Source organism: Cryptomeria japonica, chromosome 2 (genome assembly GCF_030272615.1).
Source record: "Cryptomeria japonica chromosome 2, Sugi_1.0, whole genome shotgun sequence".
Taxonomy (NCBI): Eukaryota; Viridiplantae; Streptophyta; class Pinopsida; order Cupressales; family Cupressaceae; genus Cryptomeria; species Cryptomeria japonica.
In genome coordinates, this window is record NC_081406.1 from 200,997,206 (window position 1) to 201,018,212 (window position 21,007).

General features: G+C 36.6%; 1 protein-coding gene across 4 annotated transcripts in view; it reads left to right on the forward strand.

Moving 5' to 3' along the window:
* The first annotated feature begins 1,157 nt into the window (after nt 1-1,157).
* The window catches only part of LOC131046295 (protein PHYTOCHROME-DEPENDENT LATE-FLOWERING), a 125,179-nt gene continuing 105,329 nt past the window's right edge, over nt 1,158-21,007 (forward strand). The window contains exons 1-2 of one of the 4 annotated variants that reach the window (XM_057980001.2): nt 1,158-1,298; nt 2,124-2,361. In XM_057980001.2, the coding sequence (XP_057835984.1) occupies nt 2,209-2,361 (153 nt within the window). In that variant the 5' untranslated portion in view covers nt 1,158-1,298; nt 2,124-2,208. Of the gene's footprint in view, nt 1,727-2,050; nt 2,362-21,007 lie in introns of all 4 variants that reach the window. The other 3 variants (XM_057980003.2, XM_057980000.2, XM_057980002.2) reach the window with 3 other exon arrangements.

Genomic DNA, 21,007 nt, shown 5'->3' on the forward strand with positions numbered 1-21,007 from the left:
ACTTACCAAAATAAAGATAATTACAATGACATGTTTGAAGGAGAATTAGAAGCATTAATCGTTTGGGGAATTAATCGGCAAAACAAAAGTATAAGATTTTTTGAAAAAATCGGATTAAAAAAAATGTAAAAAATTATAGAAAAAGAGGCAAAATACTTTCTTTTTAAATTTAAGGGTATTTCCATAGCACAAAGATGTAGGTAGGTTGCCAAATTGGAATCAAAATCGGGGTAAGTGGGTACAATACATCGGTATGTCAATTTTTTTTGGAGGAACTCGGTATGTTCGGTACATCTGTACAAAAAACATATTAAAAAATAAATATATTTTTAAAAATTAAATATATATTAATTATATATTAAAAATGAAATAATATACATTATAAATTAAAAATAAATATTATTATATTTACATTTATTAATGATCTCTAAAGATACAAATTTTTAATTAATAATTTTTTAAATTATTTATATTTGTAATTTACAATTTTATTAAATTATATAATAACTTTATATAGTTTAGTAAATGACACACTAATATAATATATAATAATTTTGATTTACAAATTATTCTATATATATTAATTATATATTAAAAATTAAATAATATACAATATAAATTAAAAATAAATATTATTATATCTACATTTATTACTGGTCTATAAAGATAGGAATTTTTAATTTCTAATTTTAAAATTATTTATATTTGTAATTTACAATTTTATTAAATTATATAATTATTTTATATAGTTTAATAAATGACACACTAATATAATATATAATAATTTTAATTTACAAATTATTTTATATATATTAATAATATATTAAAAATTAAATAATATACATTATAAATTAAAAATAAATATTATTATTTTTTACATTCATTAATGGTCTATAAAGATACAAATTTATAATTTATAATTTTATTAAATTATATAATTATTTTATATAGTTTAATAAATGACACACTAATATAATATATAATAATTTTAATTTACAAATTATTTTATAATGTTAATTATTAAATTATTTTTAATTATATATTAAACATATAGTAAATAATAATATAAATGAATGTAAGGATTGTCGCTTATAATTTTTTTTTCAAATATATAAAGTTGAGATGTCATAGTTTTTAATTTGAGTTCAGATTTTAATTTAAAGTTATCGGTAATATAAAGTTTTCAAAAATAAGGAAACCACGGAAAGCTTATTCTCGTATTTCTCGAGTTTTATCAGTTGCAGAAACGTTATTTCCGATTTTTTATTTATAATTCCCAAGTGAAGCAGCGAGACAAGGTGAGGCTCTTATTCAGAATGCAAACAAAACTATTTAAGATTTCAATTTTCAGCGATACAGAAAGTCATTAAGGTTTTGCAGAGGTCAACACGTCCGGCAAAAAATTTAAGGACAAAAATTTCGAACCCTAACTGATTCCATGCAAACTATACCCAGAATCGGTCTATTTTCGCAGGTGATTTTTAGGGTTTATGTCATTTTTTCAGCCGAGCAGATATTTCGCAATTTTTAAACACGATTTAAACACGATTTTGCAAAGTTCTACCCGCAATTAACCGGCCAAAGTCGTTGACTGATAGTCAACGATTTTTTGGCCCGAATTTGGGGAAAAATTCGGCATTTCTGACGATTCACGATTAATCGCGACTCAATGCCGACAATCAGAGATGATACTATCGCAGATAGCAATTAAAGGGCTCATGTTAAGGTCATTTTTCAATATGTGAGCTTGTCTGACTGGTTTTTTGGTTAGATCTGTTGGTTTTGTTTTGTCATATTGCTAGTCAAAAGTATGATGTTAATCAAAACAATTGTGGCTTAGTACGGCCTTCTTAGAATGCTAATGGACATTTTCAGTTTTTCTAGATGTAGGTATGGTTGTTTTACGTTTTGTGGGTGAGTAATAATTGTATATGTTTACACGACTTGATATTTCATGTATTTTATTACAAAATGACATTGAATGGTATTTGGTAGTTCCTATCTTTATAGTAGTCTAATTATTCTGTAGCTGCATGTGCTTATTTTGTAGGTGTAACAAAATACTTTGGTCTGTGGAAAATCTTGAAGGAATTAAGGATGAAGATAATAATGGTTGGATGCAGGGAGAAGATGATGATGGTAGTCCCTTAAATTTCCTATCGGCACATCTCTTGCACCTCCTAAAGTTGCAAGTGCTAGTGATTTAGAATGGTGGGGATTTCATTTAAGATTGCCAAGACAGGGATCAAGTACAGTCCTCCTTCAGTTAAAAAAAGACCCTATCCAAGCAGATGCACCTCTTCATTGGATAATGCAGAGAAGCCTCCTGAAGTAAATCAACATAAGAGGAGAAGAGCCGAGGTAAGATTTTTTTACATGACTGCATGACTTGCTGCTATTTTGGACTGAAAAAGAAAGAAGGTAAAGTGGGTGTTTGAAATTTTTTGGTTTTGATAATTGTAATAAACTAATGTTGGGTCACCTGTTGGCTGTGGAAACTCTAGAAAGTGTCTACAAATTTGAAAGGTTAACTGTAGTTAGCCTATACTGCAAGTTTTGTTGTAGAAGAGGATGTAATCTAAGTAGACAATGACAAAGGTGTTGGGGAAGGTTTTTTTTAATATTGATGAAGTGTACAAATTTAGCTCATGAACATCAAGTCAACCAATATTTCAAAGTCTTAACATCTTACATGAGGCGACAAACTTCATCACAACCCTATCACATGAGTGTGATCACCAAAATCTAAACAAAAATATACACAGTTAATAGCGAGTCCATTACATAACTAACAATAATATAACAGCAGGATTTGATTTTCCATAGCTAAGTAGCCCATTAGGATAGTTCCAATATTACAAAAGGATCCAAGAACCGTGTGCTACAGTGACGATAATTGGATATAAGATCAAAACAAGTCATTCCTATAACAACAAAAATCTGACATACAACCATCAAAACTGAACTAAAGAATGACACTCCAAGAGATGGAAATAGTCATCCTACTAGAGGAAGGTAAGAGAAGCCTAACAAGCTAAAAGACAATAAGATGTATCTACATTTTCCTATGTCAATCCAAAAAACCTCAACTACTTCTTACCAGAGATGCCAAATGAAGATTGTGCCAAAATCAACCATTTTCTCTAACGGGAAAGAATAATGTCCAGTCATTGAGATCCATAGCAAATTGCATTCCTGGCTTCCAATTGCAATATCTCTGCTTCTGATTTTTTCTTTTTGTGCTTTATTGAATGTCCACTGTTAGGTTTGATCTTCTTACTTTCTGTTTGAGAGATAATTAGATAGTCTGTAGATACTAATTGATCTTCCTCTTCTACTGAGTCCTTCAAATCTTGCAATTCCCTAAATTCTGCAATTCTCGTCCATTGGCCTACTTCTATAAATCATCTCCTGTATTAGGTAGATTCCAAACCTCAATTTGATCCAGTCACCCCATTCTTCAAGAAACTCCTACCAAGCTGACTGTCATCATCCTTGCGTAGGACTGGAGAAGAAGTTATGTGCTTAGTTAGAACATGCCCATGGTTTCTCCAAACAAAATCTTCATCTGGACTTTCACATTTCTGATTCCATTTTTGTAATTGGACAATGCAAGAACCCAAGAGAGTCTTAGAGGAAAACTCTTCTAGCTTCCGCCCTATCAAATTGCTTTGAAAGCACTTGAATGGCAGTCCCTTGAAATTCACAAAGTGAGTCCAGGATCCCTGAGAGGACAAAATCCAAATGGAATGAAAGGCTTAGAAAGATCTACCGTAACATAGATCCTCACAAATCTGTTCTAAAAATTGATCTGCTCCTGATCAATTTTGACAAAATCTCCCACTTTTCCGCTAGTTGAATCAAAACAAGATCTCTCATAATCAACAGAAGCTTATACAAATGAACCCTCATTGCAATCTTGGTGAGGAGCAACAACAGGATCAGAGTAAGGTGTCTAAGGGCTCACAAAGACACTAACCCCACCCCTTATTAATGTTGACAAAATCTTTCACCTTTTCTACCAACAGAAGGCTATACAAACAAGCCCACAGTGGAATCTTGGTGATAGGAGCAACTGGAGGATCAAAGAAAGTTGTCCAAGGGCTCACAAAGGCATTAATCCTTCCAAAGAATTCAGGGCAATTGTTCCACACAAACTTGTGATACTTAACAGTTTGAAATTGAACAATGAAGAAACCCTCATCCAACAAAGAAAGAGACAGAGCCATTATTACTCCAGAACGAACTTGTCCACTGAACAATCTCATAAAAAATCTCTCTCATCCACATTCATCTATATACTAGGGATTTGCTGTCAATCTCCCTTGCAATTGAATTTAAACAATCATCAGTAGATGAACAACCAAAACTTCATCAGCCGTACTGATTGCAGTATCTCTGAGGGACAAAGAAGTGGGAACATGAAGCTCTTCCTTAGAGGGCTCTCTAAACCCGGTTCAACAGAGCAATCCTTCGTCTGGGGGATTCAATCTTCGTACTGATCTTCTTCACCGTGGGACTTCTTTCCAAACTCTTGCTTGCAGAAAGCCAAACTTATATTTGAATAGGAGAAGAAAAACCATTTTTAACCAAAAATTTAGTGCTTACAAGAATTATTACAAAAATGGAACACATTTCTAGAGTTTTTACAGTCCTAAAAAACCCCTTTGAACCAACTAAGCTCTCTCTACTTATGCTTCATCCGAGCTGCTAGAGAAGAAACTTTGTTGAGTGAATGCAATTTTTTTTTTCCAAAGAGTTGATGAGTCCTCCTGCTTGTATACTGCATGCTCGCTCCATCATACTCTGTCCTGGAGACAACTTTTCCTATATGGTAGTTGTATGAGTGCCTCCCATGAATAAATGAAAGAGAATCTGCAGTAAACTGATTTCTATCAGCATCTTCCTCTGCACCTCTTCTACACTGATTGCTTTGGCTCCAAACCGCACTCTTTTTGGTTGCTCCATCCTAACTTTTTTTGATGATTTAATTTCTGTATGATATTATTTTGTTTGATTAGTTTCCATATTTTTACCAAATTTTTCCAATTTGAAACCGAATTAACTGAGTTATACTTTGCCATGCCTTGTCAGTGTCATGTAAATGGATGCTACTGTGCCTGTGGCTTAGCTTCATGGGTAGCATCTCAGTGATACAAGTAAGAGAGTCTTGCATGGGTGGGATTCCATGCTTCAATGTGTGCAATATTGTATCATTTTGAGTCCTTGCTTTTGTGCCTGCTTAAACCATACATGCAATTAAGGTTACGGGTGCTCTTTTCTTGTTAGTGTATATATACTTTGCAATGTCTTGCGTCATGATATTCTTTTGGCTTCCAATGTTGATGATGAGATGGAATGATTGTCTTTACCCAAATCTTAGCGTAAAATGTTAGAATAATATTTCTTTACTGTTAATGGTCAATAATGTCTGCAGTAGTCAGTAGTTATAAGTAGGTAACTTATTTAATAGCTACAGTATTTTTGTAACTTTTATTTATTGTAACTTTTTCCTCAGTTAATGAAGAAGATATTTTTACCAGTGAATCTGTTATTCACATGGTATCAGAGCTAGGGCACGGCTTCAAAAATTCATGTTTTCGGCTAGGGTTTTTTTCGCAATTTTCGCGTTTGTGTGCCATGTGTCTTTTTCGTGCCTGTCTTCTACACTTCAAAACCCGTTTTTATCTGTGTTTTTCTGCGATTTTTGCTCCCTATCTGCAAAATCTGTGCGGTTTTTTTTGGCATTTTTTTTTTGGTCGATAAAAGGCCGAAGCCATAAAATTTTTATTATTAAAGAAAATTTTTAATTGTTTCACCTCCATTCAGTGTGGGCACCGGTAGGAAAGAATGGAGGGAAGAAAACCTCTGGTCTTGCCCAAATCCCTTAGGGGATTAGATAAACATAGAATAATTCATTTTAAACCCACATTTTGTGGGCTAGCTGCTAGTTACAAGATACAAAATACACAAATTCCGGAGTTTCCAAATTCATGACTATTTACGTAAAACCTTCTTGAGGTCAAGCATAAATCTTTCCTTGGTGCTGTGATTAACTCCTCTCTGTGCATTGGTTCCCATACATAAAGGCTTCTACTCATCATCAGGATCATAATATGCCAGTCATATGTCCAAACCCACCTGCAAAATACACCTCTGGCTTTTGGCTAAGATCATTGTTAGTAGGCTATTGAAAGTGAAAATCATAAAATCATAAATACATAAAATGCTGAGTAAGATTATCATCTGAAACAACCAAAAATGGAGGGTTAGTGGTGAAAAATCCATTATTATTAAGTTAAATATATGCCATCTTAAGTTTCCCATTTTCTGCCAAAAAGAAGAAAAATAATTCCTATCCAATCTGTAACAATCCAGATCTGCACTTAAAAGTTCTCTGATAATATATGGCTGAGATTTTAAATGGACATTGCAATTAGATTTCTTAGATCTCCAATTAATAGTACTTTGATGTTGAATCTACAAGCACAGTGATCCAAATGCTGAAATCACCACCTCAGTATATATATATATATATCTGTGTGTGTATTTATTGATTTGTACAGATTTAACTGTGTCTGTAAACTTATGGCTCTCACAATTCGTTGGCCAAGTTACAGATGGCCAAGTTACAGATCATTTAATCAAAACAGGTCCAGATCGGTTATAATTCTCAAATTGAAGAATAGATCAGGATAATAAATCAAAATGGACTATCAATGATAACTAAAATCCTTTATGCCAAGTGCTGAAATTGCCAATTCTTAACAATCGATTGGGCCACAAGACCCCAATAGCAGAATTACAGTCATATCCCAGTATGCATTGTATGATTATAGGTACATCGGATACTGCATTATAACCAAATCTCTCATACCAATAAGCAACAAATAGTACATAGCCATCCGAACTAATGACAGACTGTTACACTGAAATCTTCAAACCTAGGTATACCTTCGAAACAAACTAAAAGTGATAAAGTTTACATACCCAAAGCTTATCTGTAAATCAACACATGATAAGCAACCTGTATTACCCCCATCAGTGTATATATATAGAAGAAAAGGTCAGACCCGACCCACGTCGAGATTTTTTCGCGCGACCTCCCTGTAAAAATCGCGGTTATTTTCGCGTATCTGTGTTTTTTTTTGGCGCGCGTCGTCTGTTTTTCGACGCAATTTGTTTGCATTCGTCGCGATTTTTTGCCTTTCCGCGACGTGATTTCCACCAAAAATTGTGATGCGATTCTGGCCCTCCGTTTGCACCAAAAATTGTGACGCGATTTCCGTGCAATGCATTTTTTTGCGATGCGATTTTTCCCACCTCTTTGCAAATTGTGACTGGAAATTTTTTCGGCTTTTGCAAATTATTTTCAGAAGGTTTTCACAATCTGGGTTTTCATATTTGACGCCTACGGTTTTGGGTTCCTTTTTTTTGGGTTCTGTATAAATTTTCTACATCAAAATCCTCAGTTTTTTGGCGGCTAGGGTTTTATCAAAACCCTCAGTTTTTTCGGTCGGATTAAATTTTAAACCACAGATTCTTGGTGGGTTTTTCAAAACCTTGTTGACGTGTATTTTGTACACAGCCAAACACAGAATAAAATACCTAAAGGGTACCTTATCCTCTCTTGAATAAAGCCTCTGAATGTTGAAGATATCGCGAAAAGGATCAATCAGGATGATTTCACGGTTCTTCGTTTTAGGATCTCTATGTGTGGATAAGCACCAGTGGTATGATGTGATTTGCTGGAATCACAAGGGGACTTACACTTGACGACCTAAACGTCTGATTTGCTTTGAATATTGCTGGAACACAGGATTTTACTAGCTTTGATTTGAAAAAAGGGAAAAAAGACGAGGGCGAGGAAAGGATCTAATCCTAACACTAAGAATGTAGGAGCAATGAATGATCTTTGATGAAATTCTAACTAAGTCTTGTTTTGACATCCCAGGATCATCTCCACAAGGTTAGTGCGATCTTCGAAGGAAAGCTTTATGATGTTCAGATCATCACTACAGGCGTAGACACCATCAGGTTGATGCATATCAATGAAGAAGCGACAATTGAAGTTAAGCTTAAGCTGAATGATTCCAGTTGACTACACAAGGCAAGTCTGCAATCAACAAACTGCTAGTAGTATGGATATACGAATTTCACCATCAATCAAACACATTTCTTCCACTCATCTAATAACATAAAATCAACTATGAGAAGTATAGAGACCATGCAAATTGTTGAATCGACCCATAAATTTCACCATTTCTTCAATGAAGTTCTACAAGTCTTTTACAACAATGTCTTGGCAACAATCTTTGCCTTCTCTTTCTATTCTACTCTAATTGCTATTCTATCAACTGACTACTCACCTTCTAACTATTGATTAACTATTTTCTATTCCCTCTTCGCCTTTACAAATGAAGAGCCGGGGCTTATATAGTGCCTTTAATACAATTCAATGGCTAAGATCAATTTGAGATCAATGGCCAAGATTCTACAATGAAAACCCTAATTAGGGTTTGTTACAACAAACTCAATTCTGACCAATGAAATAATTGTATTAATTGGACACATGTCTTCTTTGGAAAATTCGACCAATGGATAGCTGGGGTAGGTACATCGAAGTTTGTGCCACCTTTAATGAGTCAGGTACATTGAATCTGGACATGTTGAGGTGGACCAACCCGACTGGAGGAGTGATGACTAGGATGCCACCTCATCTGACACTTGTAATTTGGTAGATATTCAACTTGATGTTGCTGAGAAGCTAGCTTTAATTAACTCTTCTGAAACTATCTGCTTCTTCAACGAATCCTTGCTCTAACTTCTTTTGTCTTTGATGTGCAGGATGATGATGTGCCTCGCCTTGGAATGTTGGATTGGAAGAGGTTACTCTTGATGATGCTAGACTGGAGGAGATCATCCTTGTCCTGGACCGGATCCTCTTTGATGAGAGCCTGCTGACTTGTAGATCCTCCGGGCTTGGGAGTCACCATTTGATGCCTCTCCCTTGAATGCTTAACTATAAAACCTTCGAAAATGATGAAAGAAGACTGGATTTTGCTAGACAAGGTTTAGATTATAGTCTTCCCTTGGATGAATTACGCCTCCATTAGTCTTCAAAAGAGCTCCACCTTCCACTAGCTTCTTCAAAATCTGGAAATTCGCCTTCAAATACCTTCCAAAATCTAGAAATTATCCTCCAATCTAGCAAGAAATTTGCCTCTCCAATTTGCTCCTCAATCTCGCACTTAGAAGGATGAATGAATGATTTAAAACTTAAAGCAATACTCCCCCATTATATAGAGCGCTCACCCTAATCAACCATGAGGCCGACCTAGCAAATAAGCCTTAAAATAAAATAAAAACCACTAAAAAGGAGGCCGACTTGACAAATAAAGGCAAATAACAAATATTGAACGCCCAACTTAATTTTTTCATTTTCAAAATTAATTTTAATGCCTCCAAGGGGAATTTTTCATTAATTTATTAAATTGCCAATGCCTTTAATTTAATGCGAATTTGATTTAATCTTTCCAAATGCTTCGAAGTTAGCAATTTTGGGGGATTTGAGGAATATCAATGTTTGATTAAGGCCACAATGAAGATTGACAATAATTTCGCCTTGGACCCTCAGCAAGGGTTAGGAGTGATTTTCCAAATTAGACCTTGAATATCCAATTTTTGCAAATCCAAAATATCACCAAGGCACTCCAAATGGCATCTTTTACTGGAGTTTGGGCTTGATGTCACTTGAATTTTGGAAGAAAAGTGCATTTAGGATTTTTTCGCCCTGGACCCTCAGCAAAGGTCAGGAGCGATTTTTCAAATTTGTGCTTACTCCTTCATCAACTTTTCTTGAATCCACCCTTCAAGGCTAGGCAAAGGTCTTCTTCTTTCACTCCATCCAAGCTTGGTTCGTTCTTGCAAGGCAAAATAGGGGATTTTCAAATTTTCGCCCTGGACCTTCAGCAAGGGTCAGGAGCGATTTTTGCAATTTTGACTAAAAATCTTCATTTTTCAAACTCGAAACTCCTTCACTATGCGAGACCATGTTCATTTCTCTTTTCAATATGCCTTTGATACTTCATTTCAATCAAACCAAGCCAAAAAAGCCTCCTTCCAAGTTTTTCGCCCTGGACCCTCAGCAAGGGTCAGGAGCGAATTTTGCAATCTAGACTCAAAATGTTTCATTTTTCACCTTGAAACCTCTTTGACATTCCAAAACTAAGCAAAAAACATCTCCCACAAGATTTTCGCCCTGGACCCTCAGCAAGGGTCAAGAGTGAATTTCAAGTTTTCAACAAAAATCCTTCACCTTTTCAAATTGACACTTTCTCAGGTGGGTAAAGGGAGATGTCCTTGTTTCATCTATGTCCAAAACTTGACTTTTTTCATTGCAAGATGAGGGCTATTCAAAATTTCGCCTTGGGCCTTCAGCAAGGGTCAGGAGCGATTTTACCTTTGTTGCCCAAAATTCATCATCTTTAATGCCTTCCAACCTTTCAAAGGCAATAAGAATGTCCAAGCTTCCCTCCAAGGTACCCTGCACTCACAATTTAGCCAAAATTAGTGAAAAATAAGCTCCAATAAGATTTTCGCTCTGGACCCTCAGCAAGGGTCAGGAGTGAAATTCACAATCTAGGCTAAACTGCTCAATCTTTTAGTTTCAAACCACTTCACAGGGCGAGGTCATATCATTTTCAAGGCCAGGAACAAGGTTTCAAGCTCAAACAAGGTGGCAAATGAAGTTTATAATGAATTTCGCTCTGGACCCTCAGCAAGGGTCAAGAGCGAGATTCCTAATCTTGGCCAAAATCCATCATTTTTTCAAGGTTTTCAAACATTTCCAACTTTCCCTTCAAAATGCCTTGCAAGTCAAAATTTGGTCAAATAAGGCAAGAAATGAGTCCTAGATTGATTTTCGCCTTGGACCCTCTGGAAGGGTCAGGGGCGAGATTCGCTTTGGACCTCCTGAGAGGGTCAGGAGTGAAATTCGCTTTGGACCCTTAGGAAGGGTCAGGAGCAAAATTTGACTTTTTGAACTCTCCGTCAGGATCATTTTATGGAATATAACATTTAAGTATTCCATATATACTTTCAGGATGTTTGAGAGTGGTTTCAGACCTCCAGGAGCCATATTGCAAAATCTAGTTTTTGGAGGATTTTCAGTTTTTCAGACTTAGTCAAATTTCAGGATCAGGACATTCCAAACTTAGCCAACTTTCAGGATCAGGACATTCCAGACTTAGCCAATTTTCAGGATCAGGACATTCCAGACTTCAGCACTCACCAACTTGACCTAACTCAAGCAGAACTTGCTACCCTATTGATCTCTTGGCGACACTCAAAATGCAAAGGCTAATAGACAAACCCTAAAAGACCTAGAAAACAAACCCTAGAAAGCAAAAAGCAGGGGTCCCCATTTGCAATGGGGCGATGTGTGAAATGGTCACAACAAACCTCAATTGGGTCGCCCTCAAAATTTTCTGGGTCTTCCAAATTTTTTTTTGCTTCAAAAATTGTGCTAGGGTTTCAGTTTCTGCCTCATAGTCCAACTTGCAGAATTTGTTTCTAAAAATCCTCCATTTTCATCTTCAAGTTTTCATGCATTCGTGCCTTCACTAGTTCAACCTCGGGGTACGTGATGGTATCTTTGACAAATATAATGCTCAAAAGCAGCCAGAAGTTCAACAACCATAACTACAACACCTGGAAGTAGCGCATGCTGACCATTTTTGAGTACTGATGTCTTGATGCAGTTGTTTTGGGAACGTCTCAACGTCCAACCACGACTAGCAAGGATTAGGACAAATGGGATGAGCGCAACCAGGAAGCCGTCATGCTCATTAAACTCTCTGTCATCGATAAGTAGCTACCTCAGGTACCGTCCGACAAAACTGCGAAGGAGATATGGGACCATTTGAAGAGGCTCCATGAAATCTCTGACAAGAGCAGAGCATTCTTTTTGAAGAACATGCTCTTTTCGATTATGATGGACAAAAGGACACCTCTGCAGGATCACTTGACCAAGATCAAGGACATCCGTGACCAACTTGAGGTGCTTGGTCGTACAATGGAGGAAGAGGACATGGTCGTCATCACACTAAAAATTTTGCCCAAATCTTATGAGCATTTCATTGAAACACTGAATATCACTTCCATTGACGTCGATTTGAAGTTTTTCGATCTTTGTAACAAGCTTTTACAACAAGATTGGTGGCGCCAGCCAACAATTTGGAAGCAATATTAGTTCCACCTCCACCGAGCAAGCGTTCTCTGCAAAATCTTCTACGAAGAATAAAGGGAAGGCTCCATCTTCTCAGTCGAAAGGCTCTTGTTCTTCTCCGAACAAGAAGAAGAAGAACGTTCAGTGCAATTATTGTCATAAGTTTGGTCACATGAAGGCCGAGTGTCAAATTCAATTGGCTTCTGAACAAAAGAAGCAGGGAGGGTCTCCACAAAAGTCAAACGTCGTAGAGCACTCATAGCAGAAAGAATCTACATTCTATGCTTTTATGGCCAAGAGAACAGCAGATCTAGTCCACTCTTCTGCCTGGTATATCAATTCAAGGGCTTCGTGACACTTTACTCATCATTAGGATTGGTTCACAAAATTTGAACCATTCTCGGATTCAGTAATCTTCGAAGGAGGAGAAGAGTACACAGTTGCTGGTAAGGGCACTGTCCAGATTCACTCAGGAGGTAGAAATTTAATTTTTCTTGATGTCTACCATGTTCCAGGCATGGAACATAATTTCCTCTCTGTCAGTCAGATCATGAGACATTCTCCTCAATTAGATGTTGTCTTCAGTTCGTCCATTTGCAACATCGTTGATAGGGAGACTCGTACTACAATCGCTATGGGACTTGAGGATCATGGTTTGTATAGATTTGCTGATTCTGGTAATTCTTAGGAACACTCTTTGGTTGCTAGGATTACATCCATCTGAACACTTTGGCATCAGCGTTACGGGCACTTAAACGTGCACTTAAACATGTACTATCTCTCTCAGTTATATCGGGAGGGTTTGGTTATTGGTCTACTTGAGATCCAACCTCAAAATCATGGAGTTTGTATAGCCTGTCAAGTTGGGAAGCAGCACAGGACACCGTTCAAGGATGGTGACTCACGGCGAGCCTCCAAGGTACTTCAATTGGTTCACACTGATGTATGTGGGCCAATGAATACACCTTCTGTTACTGGTTGCAGGTACTTCTTGTTATTTGTTGAGGATTTCAGTCGTAAAATGTGGGTGTATTTTCCGAAAAATAAATCAGATGTGTTCAATACATTTCAGCAGTTAAGGCCTAAGTTGAGAAAGAATCTGGTTCTCAAATTGTCACTCTAAGGTCAGATAATGGGTGGGAGTTTTGTTCCAATGACTTCTCTACATTTGTGCTACACATGACATTAAATGCCAACTCACCACACCATACACCCCTCAGCAAAACGGTGTAGTTGAACTGTTGAACGAAGAAATTGCACCATTACTGAAATGGCTTGTTCTATGTTAGAACATAGAAATGTTCCTAAGAAAAACTGGGCTGAAACAGTTTACATTGCAGTCTATTTGCTAAGTCGACCTACACATGCCGTTAAGAAGATGACTCCTGAAGAAGCTTGGTCCTGGTCCGGACGCAAGCTTAAAGTGGGCTATTTGAAAGTCTTCGGTTCTACGGCTCATGTATTGATTCCCGACGCTAAGCGTGCTAAGCTAGATTCAAAGAGCCAAACACTTATGTTTACTAGTTGCAATGACAACCACAAGGCCTACAGGTTGATTGATTTGGAGACAGATTGCCTCATTTTCAGTCGTGATGTTGTGTTTGATGAGACTACTGGGTCTATTTATGCCTTCTACTACTCCTAGTCCTGCGACTTCGTCTGTGCACGCTCCTCCTCTTGGTTCCCCTGATGGTAGGGCTTCAGAGCATTCTAACCTTATAAGATGAGGAATCTACTGATCCAACACCACTTGATTTTTCACAGGATTCGCATCCAGATGACTTTGTTCCAGCAACTCAAGGGGATGTTGTTCCTCCAATGCCAGATGTTGGTACTTCTACCCTCAGGCCTAAATGGTGGGCCAAGACTATAGGAGATCTTTGTGATGATGAGCTTCTTGAGGATAGATCAGTTCGACGCAAGAGAAAGCAACAACATACAATCAACCTTGCACTTATGACCAACATCCACAACATCTCTAAGCCCCAAACGTATTTAGAGGCTAAAGGCATTCCTGAGTGGGAAAAGGCTATGGAGATAGAATACCATAGTCTTCTGAAGAATAACACTTGGGTTCTTTTTGATTTGCCTCCTAGGAAGAAACCTATCAGCTGTAAATGGGTTTACAAAGTCAAGTATCATGCAGATGGTACTCTGGATAAGTACAAGGCTAGATTGTTTCTCGGGGTTTTACATAGCAGGAGGGCATTGACTACGAGGAGACTTTTGCTCCTACTGCCAAGATGAGTACCATTCGTCTTCTTCTCGCCATTGTAGCTCAGTTTGGATGGAAACTTCACCTGATGGACGTTAAGAGTGCATTTCTCAATGGTGACTTGCAAGAAGAAGTTTATATGACTCAACCTCCTGGCTTCAAGGTTCCTGGTAAGGAACATCAGGTTTGCAGATTGGTAAAAGCCCTGTATGGCTTGAAGCAAGCCCATCGGGCCTGGTATTTCAAGATTGATTAGTATTTGGTTGAACATGGTTTTCAACGCAGTCCCTCTGAGACGAATCTATATGTCAAACTCTCCGGTGATGATATCCTTTTTCTTGTTGTCTACGTGGATGACTTGATCATTACTAGCAATTCAGCTTATTTACTAGCAATTCAGCTTATTTGATCACAATCATCAAACAGGACTTGTGCCAAGCTTTTGACATGACAAATTTGGGGCTTCTCCATTATTGCTTAGGTATCTAAGTGTGGTAGACTGATGACGGTATCTTTATTTCACAGTCTAAGAATGCTCGTAGTTTGCTTGACAAGTTTTGAATGCAGGATTGTAAACCTGCTTCCACACCTATGGAGAAAGGGCTGAAGTTATCAGCGAAGTCTAATTCACCTGCAATAGATGAAACCGAATTCAGGCAACTAGTAGGCAGCCTCATCCACCTCACTACCACTAGACCTGACATCTGTTTTGCTATCAACTACATCTCTCGCTTCATGACAACCTCAAAAGTTGATCATTGGATTGTAGCGAAGCGAGTACTGTGATATGTGAAAGGCACTTCCGACTATGGCATTCTGTATAGCAGGTGATTGGTGCAACAATCCAAAGCTGATTGGTTATATTGACTTAGATTGGGTAGGATCAGTGGATGACATAAAATCCACTTTTGGGTATGTATTTAGTTTGGGTACTGGTGCCGTCACTTGGAGCAGCATGAAGCAATAGGTCGTGGCTCTTTCCTTGACCGAAGCTGAATACCGGGGAACAATAAAGGCTGCATGTGAGGCAGTTTGGCTCCGGAGGATGCTTTCTGAAATGCAGATGCCGCAAGCAGGTCCTTCTCCCTTGTATATTGATAATCAAGGGGTGCTCAAACTGGCCAAAAATCCAGTCTTCCATGAATGTACCAAGCAGGTCGAGCTTCATTGTCACTACATCTGCAAGCTGGTAGAAGACAAATCAGTTCAGTTGCAGTATGTTTTGATAGCGGATCAGATTGCAGATATTCTCACCAAGTCTTTGAGTCTGGATAAATTTGTAAAATTCAGGGAGCAACTTGGTGTGTTTGATAGATTGACCATTAAGGGAGGGTGTTAGAATAATATTTCTTTACTGTTAATGGTCAACAATGTCTACAATAGTCAGTAGTTAGAAGTAGGTAACTTATTTAATAGCTACAATATTTTTGTAACTTTTATATATTGTAACTTTTTCCTCAGTTAATGAAGAAGATATTTTTACCAATGAATCTGTTATTCACATTTAGCAGCAATGATGTTGGTTGGACATTGGTCTTTAGGCAATTAAGAACTCTAGGGTTTGTATTTTGTTCTTCCTTAGCTATGAGTTGCAAAGTTTTTGTGAGCAGCGTCTTTGGCACATGGTATTCTTGGCCATCATATGTGTCAACTTTGTTAGGACTATATTGTCTATTTCTTTCATTTTCCTTTGTTTTGCATGGGGGCAGAAATCTTTGGTTGAGTAGCCCCCCTTGTGATGTGGGTTAAGGTTGCCCACTGTAAGGTTGTTGCTTTGTAATGCAAACTAGAGTGTTTCATAAAGACTTGTTCTTATGTGAGGTACAAGAGGAGGCAATGCCTTTCATATTCATCTATGGTTTCATTTTGATCTCAATGGCATTCCAATTATTCTCTCTTCAATGTTTAACAACTCTATTTTGGTTTATATGTAGTGTTGAAACTGTATTGTACTTCAAGGCTTGTTTAGATTTGTTTCACAATGATTTAATTTTGCGTAGAATGTATGGAACTCATGTAGATTGTCTACTGCTTGATCCTTCTTTTGTCTAAACAATTTGAATCTCATCTACACATCATGGCAATATTTGAGAGGGAAGTACTTTGCATGCACCTCTTTAATGAATTTGGATTGTGTTAGGAGGCTTAAAATCCCCTTTCTCTACATCATAAGAGTTCCACTCTAAGTTTTGGTCTTAGTATAGGTATAGGTACATTCTTAGGTACGTCAATATGACACTTTTTTCCTTGGGTATGGGTATGATTTGAAAAATAAATTGAATGAATGATTCAATAATCGGATAATGTATTCAACAATATACAAGCGTATATATAGAGATTACAAGACAACGTTCTAAATTAAGAACAAGTCGTTTAAAGTGAACTACTAAAAAGCTAAACGCTAAATAAAGCTTAAAAGCTTATTAACTAAAAAGAAAAAGCTAAACGCTAAATAAAGCTTAAAAGCTAATTAACTAAAAAGCTAAATGAGTCGACATCTAAAAATAGAAGATGACCATTATAGAAGATATTAATATTATTTTAACACCCTCCCTAATGGTCATCGTAGTCAATACCCTACAGAAAACACTGCAGGTGTTATCATCACACATACAAAGAACACTCTGCTGCTATGGAGACGCTCCCAGGATCTGTAGAATGTAAATGATGAAGAGTACCAAAAGCCATCCAAGCGAATGTAGCCTTCACACACGAATTAGAGATCTGACACACACGGATTACTGAAGCATGAAACAATGATTTTGAGGAAAAAATCAGCAAACCTTTTTGCAGAAGAGTACAACTCCAAAATTGACTGCAAGATACCACGGTTGCAGATGTTCGCCTTGGCAGGTGCGACCTAAACTGACTGCAACAAAGCTCGATTTTTTAGGAGAAAAATCGATCAAAACTAGAGAACTTCTCGAATCACAAATCCCACGCGAACTTCATGTATTACAGATGATTTTTGAGGGAAAAATTGTAAAAACCAGCAAACAATTTTTGAAGAAAAAATCGTGAAAACCTAGAAATCTCACGCAAGCTTTGCGGATGACAGATAATAATTTTTAAGGAAAACATTCTAAACCCTGAAATAGGAACCCTCGAAAAGAGAATTTACGATTTTGAGGAGAAAATCGAAAAACCAAGAAATCTAAGGTTACAAATCATCGTTTTTGTGGGAAAAAAAGGCAAAACCCAGATAACTAAAATCTTACGCGAATATCGCGGATTACAGATGAGATAATTTTAAGGGAAAATTATAAACCCTGCGAACAATTTTTGAGGAAAAAATCGTAAAAACCCTCCCATGATTTTTCGTGGAAAAAATCAGAAAACTGACAGACAATTTTTCAGGAAAAAATCATGAAAACCCTGGGACCTGTAAGACGAGGTCTGGCCTAAATCAATCTGATAAAGGTAACTATATTCAGATATCGTGAACATGCACTGTTTCCAAGTGTTGTGGCAACTGTTGAACTTTTGATTGTGTTCCAACATGATGTTGGTCAAAGATGCCATCACAAAAATGGAGGTCGAACGAGGTCAACCTAGTGAAAGCATGAGACAGAAGAATCTTATAAAAAATCAGAATAGAAATAGCTACACAAAAAATCTTAAGCCCCGGAGTGGGATCCGAGACACGAATCCCAATGCGAGAATTTTGAGGTTTGGAAGAAAACCCAGAAATTAAAATTTTCTACAAAGTTAAAACCTGAAATTTTTCTTGAAAATAATCAGAAAAAAATAATAATTTGCAGAAAATAAAAAAACACCTCTGATTTTTTTTGTTAAAAAACCAGAAAAATATTGACGATTATTTTCCCCAAAAAACGCAAAAAAAAAGGGGCAGAAACCCTAGGTTGGATGTACAACATAAACAACGCCCAGAAGACACCAAAATTCTCGACGTCCCAAGAATTAGTAGAAATCGTTGACTGTTTTTAAATCCCAAGGCAAATTCACTAGCACTAAATTTGAGGCACAGAAAACGAGGCACCCAGAAAAATCTGAGACCAACCCAAAAAAGCTCTCGAAAAACCCACCAAGAATTTGAAAACAGAATGCAAATCAGACGATTCCAAAATCGAGGCACGGACAACAATGCACCTAGAAAAATCTGACGGTGACCCAGTCAAGGTCTCAAAAAACCCACCAAGAATCTGCAAGCAAAATAAAATTTTGACTTGAACTAAAGGGTCAAAACCCTAGTCGAAAATTGCAAAAACCCTAGGAAAATTTTCAATCTGCAAAAAAACTCCAGGTTGCAGGCCCGAAAATCTCCAGAACCCTAAAAAAAACATGAATTGCTGCCGAGCACAAAGAAATTCGCCGACGAACCTAGAAACCCTTGAAACCCTCAAAAAGCCTTCAAAAAAGCAAAATCGTTTTTTATTAAAAAAACAATAAAAAAAAATCTGGAAAATATTCCAGAAAGAAGGCCATGAATTTTTATTAAAAAAATTGCCAAACTTTAAAGAATCCCAATGACCCGCTCTGATACCATGAAAAATAAATTGAATGAATGATTCAGTAATCGGATAATGTATTCAACAATATACAAGCGTAAATATAGAGATTACAAGACGACGTTCTAAATTAAGAACAAGTCGTTTAAAGTGAACTACTAAAAAGTTAAATGCTAAATAAAGCTTAAAAGCTAATTAACTAAAAAGAAAAAGCTAAATGCTAAATAAAGCTTAAAAGCTAATTAACTAAAAAACTAAATGAGTCGACAACTAAAAATAGAAGATGACCATTATAGAAGATATTAATATTATTTTAACATGATTACCAGTATGGGTTCTATATATATATTAAAAATTTGAAAATCATAAAAATAGTAATACTCATAATCACCAATAAACAAAATATTTAAATACCTTATTAATTTGCAAGAAGGAAAATACTTGTAAATTCACAATATGATAAATCAATGATTTATCAAATGTCGATACAAAATGAAAATTACAATCCGTATTCAATAGGGAGCATCAAAGTCAACATTTAGCTCAATTTCATTTGAACCACAATTAGTTGTAGTGCCACTCCCACTAGCCATGTCATAAATATAATTTGTCTTTGTTGATGTGTATTTTGTACACGACCAAACACATAATAAAATACCTAAAGGTACCTTATCCTCTCTTGATTAAAGTCTCCGAATGTTGGAGATGTTGCGAAAAGGATCAATCGGGATGACTTCAAGGTTCTTTATTGTAGGATCTCTATGTGTGGATAAGCACCAGTGGTCGTTGTAAATGCTGTTTCTTCAAGGGGCCTTACATACTTTCAGAGAAAGCTTGTCCACGTTACTTTCTTTCCAAATGCAGGAACAGGATTCTCCTAACACTAACGGATTTTCAAAAAATGTCAAAAGATAAGAGTTTCTAAGAAGGAATACTTGAACTAATCCTAAGAATGACTCAATGAAGACTAGACTTGATAAGATTCTACCAATTTCAGTATCGCCAAGAAATTACAACTCTACTGGAATTGATGCGATCTTCTAAGGGGATTCAATAGTTTTTCAAATCATCAAGGATATAGATACTATCATAGAGATATATATCAATACTTCCAAGAATGATTGAACTCTTAATCAATCTCAATGTTTCCAGTTGACCACACAAGGTGTCCTTACAATCAGTAAGGAGCTAGTGGTTTGGAATATGAATCTTATCGAAGATCAAGCACGACACTTCGTCCTTCAAACTTAGAACTTAAATGCTATTTCAACTGAGAGTGATTCAAGAAGATAAACAATCATGAAGATAGCCACAAGTATTGCAATAAAACACCATAACTTCAATATTTTATTGATCTCATAACCAAATGGATAACAATTGTTCAAAATTCTTTCTTCACTACTCAATCTTGCTACAACAATAACTTTCTAACTTTCTTCTCTTTAAGCTCTCTCTCTTTTTTCTAACTTCTCTCTAACTCTTTTAACTTCTTAAAATGAAATGAGTGAGGGTATATATAACATCCTCAAATACAATGAATGGCCCGGATCAAAAGAAGATCAATAGCTGAGATTGTGACACCTAAACCCTAATTACGGTTTGTTACAAAAAAGTCCCCATTTAGATAAACATCACTAATCCATAGCCAATAAAGAATTGGCACAAATACCGAGGAGACATAGACCAATAGGAATTAAGTTGCCACATCATTCTATAACGACTTTTCATCTAGAATTTTGTTCCCTTTCCTATGCTCTTTCTTAGCATTTTCAATGAATCTGGACACAATTCCCTCAATCTCAGCAATGGGAATCTCAGGAAGATTCTTCATTCGTTCTTCCAAGTGAAGGACTTGATCAAAAGTAGTGAGAAGAGTTGCCTCCCATCCAGGTTCAAGTTCTTTGGTCTTCTCAATCAGGAACATAGTAGTGTACATTTGATCTTGTTGCTTATCTGTGATGATGTTCTCCTCTTTGCAAAAGATGACCTTGATTCTATCCTCCAACTCTTGGATGTCCACATCTATCTCGATCTCGATCCGCTTGTCAAGAATGGTACACAACACCTCAAACACCTTGTCTTGAATTGGATGAA